The 7084-nt window shown below is 40.6% G+C and overlaps 1 protein-coding gene across 7 annotated transcripts in view; it reads left to right on the top strand.

The window, feature by feature from the left end:
- The first annotated feature begins 320 nt into the window (after positions 1–320).
- PTBP3 (polypyrimidine tract binding protein 3) overlaps positions 321–7084 on the top strand; it is a 119613-nt gene continuing 112849 nt past the window's right edge. For 3 of the 7 annotated variants that reach the window (XM_019454180.2, XM_053908180.1, XM_019454179.2), the window contains exons 1-2: positions 321–526; positions 3383–3416. In XM_019454180.2, coding sequence (XP_019309725.2) covers positions 519–526; positions 3383–3416 — 42 coding nt within the window. In that variant the 5' untranslated portion in view covers positions 321–518. Of the gene's footprint in view, positions 527–850; positions 941–3382; positions 3417–7084 lie in introns of those variants that run through there. The other 4 variants (XM_019454184.2, XM_019454182.2, XM_053908181.1 and 1 more) reach the window with 3 other exon arrangements.

The raw sequence follows: 7084 nt of genomic DNA, 5'->3' as shown, positions 1-7084 counted from the left end.
GCTCTTCCCGCCGGTAGACAGCGGAGTCGGACCCAGGCAGCCCGAGGCAGAGTAGCCGGAAGGCCGGCAGGGCCCGCGGGTGGGCGGGCGGGACTGCAAAGCGAGAAGCACAAGGAGCGCGCTCCCGTGAACGCAGGAGGGAGGCAGGGGCGAGGCGCGCGCGTGCGCTGGGATGAGAGGCCGGGAGGCGGAGTCCTAGGGCAACGGCAGGAAGAGGGCGCCCTGGAGCCGAGCCGGAGGCCGGCTGGGGGCGGGGTGGAGGGAGGGCGTCGACGCTAAGGGGCGGGATGAGGCGAGGCGGGGACGCGCTTGCGGGGTGGGGAAGGTGGGGGCGCGGCGGTGGCGGGAGCGTCCCTGGTCTCCGCCCCTGTTTCCCACTCTCCTTCCACCTCCCACCCGGCGGGGCTCCGGAGAGGCGCCGCTTGCCAGTCCCCGGAGCCGCCCAGCTGCCGCCGCCTCCGCCCTCCGCTCGCGGTGAGCCCGTCAGTCCCCGCACCGTGCGCTCCTCGGTCTGGGCCATGGATGGGTAAGTACTCGGTGGCTCATCGGCTGCGCTTGCCCCGCTTCCTTTCGGCTCTCGGCCGGACGCGCCGCGGCCGGGGAGCCTGGCGCGGCGTTGGCGACCGGAGGAGCTGCCCCGGCCGAGCCCGACGGCGGGGCTTCCGCGCGGCCCGAAATCGTGGAGGGGCGGTCCGCCGCCGCCTCTCTTTCCCCCAAGGGGCGCCCCCGTAATGTCCGCCCCTTCCCAGCCTCACACCCGGAAGCGGAGGAAAGCCGGGTGCAGCCGCCGGGTGCCGGGGTCCGCCCTCCGCGCGCAGAGTCCGGAGAGCCCGGCCCGGCCTGCCGACACTTCCTCTCAGAAAATGGTGCGCGGCGCTGGGGGAGGCGGAGGCGGCGCTCGGGGCGGGCGTCCTCCCGCTTGGGGAGTTGCTGTTTACCGGTGAGGTGGGGCGAGCGCCGGAGCTTCCCCTGGCGGGGAGGCGAGCGGCCGCGGAGAGGCGGATGGCGAGTGCACGCGTCGGTGCACGTCTGGGCGGCGACCTGGTCCCGAGGCCAGTGCCCCCCGCGGATGTAGACGTGGGGGGGGGGGGGTGGGTACCGGAGGAGGTCTCCCGACTTGGGCTGTGAGCTGTGCCAACGATATCTGTATACCGGGCGTCTGGACTTGGTGACTGTGGACGCTCTCCCCCACAACCCCCCGAAAGAAGCCCCGTGAATTTCTTCAATTTTCGGGGAGCTCTTTAAAAGTTAATGAGGTCCGTGACCAAAATAAAAAGATTTGGAATCGCCGTTATAAATATTTGTCTGAGGACCCAGGGATTTGGCGTGGGACCTGACAGATAATTTAATGTTTAAGGAAACGACTGGATTAAGATCTTCATAGATTAATTATTGTAACATACGTACATCAAGATTTTTAAAATATCTCCAGCTCTATTAGAGCTTGCAAATCCTCTTATTTATTCCTATTATGTAGGAATTATTGAGGTTTTGTTTGGCCTTTTACTTGCTTTTGAGGACAAGATATCTGCAAACCCCTTGCTTGTAGAATATATGAAACTTGCTTAAACAGTAAAAGCCTTGTGCATGTTACCATATAGTTGATGATTGTTGCCACGCTGTGTAAAGACAATGGAATCTTCCAACAATTTTTGTCTTCGTTAGACTTCATTTACGTATTTTCACAGTATGAAGTGTATGGAATATTTGGATTAACTCATTTGAATGCTAATTGCATATTGCCACTGACTTTAGACAAAGTGCGATTTTAGATTTCATTCATGGTTGTGATGTTCTTTATTTTGTTTTAATTTAATTGAAGCTATTTTTATTGTTTAATTGAAACTTTTCTGAGAGCATTGTTGAAAACTCACTGCACATCACCTTATTCAGTTACACTTTATATGGGTGCATAATTTTGCTGTTTTAATTATTTGTGTAATTATGCCAGTATTTCAGTTTAGGGAGGTTGTGAAATTGGTGTCTCACAGTGTGTAGTGTGTTGTCCGTTAGATGATTTGACTTGAGCTATGGACGCAGGCTAGCTTTTGGTATTGGAAAATTTATAGTGATAATAAAGAGAACTGGAGTTCTGCATTTTGTGCAGTGCAGACTTACTCTTTTGGATAGTTTAATAACTCTCTCTTCACCCTTTATATGTTATTAAAGCTAAGAATGAGTTGTTTATTCGTTGAAATATGTGAGGCAGTAAGACAGATCCTGGAAGGTAAGTTCAGGACTGATACAATCTTAATTTTTATGCATAGTTATTTGACACATTTAAATTTCAGATAAATGAATTTCAAGTTTTCACCAAGTCTAAGGAAAAAATTTTAACCTATATAGTTGTTTAAAACAAGTAAATTTGCATCATTGAGCAAGCCAGATTCATAAATTTGTTTACTTTTATTAAGTAATAGCGGTAAAAGGTTCTTAATAATATATTGAATTTAGAGCTTTAGGAGATACGGAGGTAAATTGTAATTGAAGATGGTTTCTTGGGGGTTAGAAGAGATGGATTTTTGCTTGGGAGAACTTTATAGGGTTTCTACACCTTGGGGTTAAGGGATGTGGTTTTGAACACAGTGAATTTTTGCTTCTAGAGGCTAATTAACTTTTTGCATTTTCCCACAGCCTGAAAAAGGTCCTTTTTCATTATTTCAGATAGTTAAAAAAGAAACAACAAACCACCAGTCATTGTATCTTTCTAGTTCTTCCTCAAATTCCAACTGTCTTTTGTGTGTGTGTGTGTGTGTGTGTGTTCATTTCCTCCTGAAATAATTTATACTTAAACACAGTTTTGATGTGGTAGAGCTTTTTTTTTTTAAAGCAGATCTTTGAAATTTTTCATGTCTGAAATTTGATGTTTGCATTTATTTTAGTTCTGAGAGACTATCTTAGCTGTATTTTGGTGAGCTGTTTTGGGTGGATGCAAATTTGCAAGATACCTTCTATTTCTGTAAAAGCCACTCAGTGGTTTTATTTCATTTAGAATTTTAAACATGATAATTCAGACCAGTGATTTAAAAGAATGAAATTTGGTGATTTTTAAGTTTTGATTTGGATTTGTTAAATAGAGGCAAATGGATATACACATATTCATGTTATTGAAACACACCTATACTTTAATAAATACTAAAAGAATTTGATCTATTTGTTTCTTACATTGCGGTTAAAGCTTTGCTTTTATACTCTGCTGTTACTAGACTGACCCATCACTTTTCTTTGTATTAACATTTCATAACTCATCACATTCTTATTTTTATTAATTTTTATTATTATAGTGCTTTTCCTTTTTTTCTTTAATCTTATTATCTCTGTCTTTTAAAAACTTGTTCTCTAACTTTGTTTTCCATTTTCTCTTTTTACTTTTTCCATACAGTGTTGTTACAGATCTTATAGCAGTCGGTTTAAAGGTAGGACTCTTTTACTATCCTTTCATAAGCTTTTTTAAATCTTAGTTTCAGCATTTTTTTTTCCAATGGTGAAATCATCTCACCTGTTCATAAAATTATCTGTTTTACTGTGTGATAATAATCTTTCATTTTTATTTAGCTCAAAAATAAGTGGATTTGTAGCTGATTTTGGATTTTATATATTTATGAAGAGGTACTACAGTATTATCTTGTATATCTAAAATGTGAACAAAAAGTTTAGCCCATAGTTTTACTTGAACTATCAGAGTGAGTGTGTTTGATTTTGGTTTGTTCTGGCTTAGCAGTTAAATGTAACCTAGGCTGTGTTCCCCTGTCATGTTCTTTCTTATATCTTCTCTTGGATGTGCTTAAGAGTAATACAGTAATAGTAGCAACTAAGGTTTCTCTAATTCCTACTATGTGCCAGCTTGCTTTACACGTATTTCACTAATTAATAACAGTTCTTCAAGGTAGATATCAATAAATTCCCATTTTAGAGATGTAAAATAGGTTCAAGGTGTGGTGCACCAAAGTTCAAACCCATGTCTTCCTGGTTCTAAAGCTGGACGTTTACCCCACACCCCATTATAACTAGCTGCCAGTAATAAGGGTTCTGTCTAGAAGGTGAGCAGCAGGAGAGCTGGATAATTAGTATTTGACAGTAATAATTCTTCTAAGTAATGTCACATCAGTTTAATCAGTTTTCTTGTTTATTGAATTCTAAACTATAAATCAAGTAAACAATGTTCATCAGTATGAGGTTTTTAAATATAAATGGATGTTTTAAGGTTTCCTTTAGCAATTTGATATTTGATAAACCTGTTGAGAATCTAGTTCTAGAGGCCACTTAATAGTTTGAATTACTGTAGAAAACAGAAATAAATAATTGATGTTTATATGTATTTTATGTAAAGTTGTTTAATCACTTTCTTCTCATCTCTTCATCATCTCTTCTTGCTAGCAATTTCAGCACTTCCACATTTGCAGTTATTCTATGTGGTGCTGCTCATATTCTTGAAACATCTTAAAAAATAAGCATAGGGGCACCTAGGTGGATCGGTCTTGTAAGCATCTGACTCGATTTCAACTCAGGTCATGCGTGATCTCCTGGTTCGTGAGATCAAGCCTCATGTCGGGCTCAGCGCTGACAGCATGGAGACTGCTTGGGACTGTGTCTCCCTCTCTCTCTCTGCTCCTTTCCTGCATGCTCACTCTCTCAAAATAAATGAATAAACTTAAAAAAACCCCCACAAATACAGCAAATAGCATGTGAAACTAACAGTAGGATTCTGAGACTAACATAATTGGGAACTACTGCTTACACTGTCTTTTGAAGTTGGGTTGAATTAGCTTGCTTTGGCAAACTTTAAACATATTTTATGAATTGAAAATAAATGGAGGAACCTCTTAAGTATGCTTCTCATCGTCGTCGTCTTTTTTTTTTTCTCACCGCAGATACTCAAGTCATTTTCTCTTTTGAGAATGACGCTAAAGAGAATGACATGGAGATTAGAAATTGCAGGCTCATGTCTAGAATCACTTTTGGTGTCTCTGTATGTCCCTGTGAGGGAAAGGATATTTAAAGTGAATATTGTTTTGGTCTTATCCAAAATGTAATTCGTGATACTAGTTTATCTGGCAAAAATGAGTAAGTGAGATATTTAAAAAACTTACCATTTTGAAATTGAGAAATTATCCTTGAGGGACTGTTATGCCGGTTTTATTGTGGGAAAAAAATATATCTTGATGATAAATAAAAGAAAAAGACCAGGCATAGCCACTGGATTTGAATACATGATTTGGATTTCTGACTACCTGTTTAGTAGCAAGCACTTTGGAAACAAAGGTCAAATCCTACTCTGAAGAAACAATATGCTGATTTAGTTATTTCACTAGTCAATCTATATTTTTATAGACTTACATACTGGAAATGTCTATAAAATTACTCATTATATGGAGAATTTCTCCTAAGATTGTTCTGCTTCTTTCTTGGATCCCATCCAAGGAATTTAGTTACCAGGTAATAGGCTAATAAGGCTCATAATTTGTCTGGATTGTATAAACCAAAATTAGCAAATTTAAGTAAGTCTTTTGAGAATATCAGTTTCTTACCTTTATTTGCTATCTGAATATGATGATACAACAAATAGTTTCAGCAACTGGCAAGAGTGGATTTCAGGTTATGCTCCACAAGTTGCTTTCCCAGACTCAGAAAAATAATATGGATTTCATTTTTAAAGAATTAAAAATACTCAATATAAAATCTTTTATTTTAGAGAAACAAAATGGAATTGTTTTTAGAGATGAAGTTATTGACTATGATATGTCATGAAGGCAGGAAATTTTGATATTTTCTTCACTACTGTGTTTCCAATGTCCGGCACATAATCTCTCAAAAAATACCTGATAAGTGAATGATAGCAAAATGGGCACCTAGTTTGGTGACAAACGTAAAATGGAACCCAAGCCTTCTGATTTTGCTGGTGTTTCCTCAATTAGGTGTTACTGTAGTGAGAAAGAATTAGATTCATTTTTTAGATTGGAATTTTCTTGAATACAGATAAACATTTTCAAGCAGTTTAGGGACATACCATGTTTGAGATTTACTTATGTAGTTGTATACCCTGGATACAGGGTATCAATTTTTGAGCCTTGCCTAAATTATGCAGGAAAATTAATTTTGGGTACTTCTCACAAAGTATTTGCTTTATTGTCTCATGTTATTTCACGTTTTAATATGCTTTTAAAAACAAGCGGGGGCACCTGAATGGCTCAGTCAGTTAAGCACCCGACTCTGGATTTCAGCTCAGGTCATGATTTCAGGGTCGTGAGATCAAGCCCCCAGTTGGGCTCTGTGCTGATACTGCAGAGCCTGTCTTGAGATTCTCTCTTTCTGCCTCACCCCTGCTTGCTGGTGTGCTCTCTCTCTCAAAATAAACATTAAAAAAAAAAAAAAACAGTGTTATCCTGTATTTTAAATTCTTTTTGAATGAAGAACCAACTAGGTGACTATGAGTGATAATGGACAAGTTTCAAGAACTTTATTATACTGGGTGCCTGGTTGGCCCAGTTGGAAGAGCATGTGACTCTTGATCTTGGGGTCATGAGTTTGAGCCCCACGTTGGGTGCATACATTACTTACATAAATAAAACTTAAGAAAAAAAAAAGAACTTCATTATACCAGATAAACCAAACTGTCTGCATGTGGGTAACATAGCTTTTTGTGTGTGTACCTAAGTGTATTTAAAATTTCCAGCTTATAGGTCATGACCTCATGATGCATGAGTTTGAGCCCAATGTCGGGCTCCTTGCTGACCATGCAGAGCCTGCTTGGAATTCTCTCAACCTCTCTCTCTGCTCCTCCTCCTTTTCTGTTTCTCTCTCAAAATAAATAAATAAACTTAAAAAAAAAATTTCCAGCTTACACTTTTACTAGTTGGTTTATCTGAAACTCAGATATTTCCCTTATTTGTAGTTATGTTTTCAAAATGCTGTAGTAGCTATTAAAACAAATGATTGATTAAAAAAAATTTTTTTTTAAATAAAAAAAAATTTTTTTTTAAATATTTCTGAGAGAGAGTCCACGTGCATGCATGGAGGAAGGGCAGAGAGAGAGGGAGACACACAGTCCGAAGCAGGCTCCAGGCTCTGAACTGTCAGCACAGAG

Source organism: Panthera pardus, unplaced genomic scaffold (genome assembly GCF_024362965.1).
Source record: "Panthera pardus isolate Hobbes unplaced genomic scaffold, ASM2436296v1 HiC_scaffold_20, whole genome shotgun sequence".
NCBI lineage: Eukaryota > Metazoa > Chordata > Mammalia > Carnivora > Felidae > Panthera > Panthera pardus.
The sequence above is the reverse complement of the archived record's forward strand: the minus strand, read 5'-3'. Positions and strand labels throughout refer to the sequence as shown.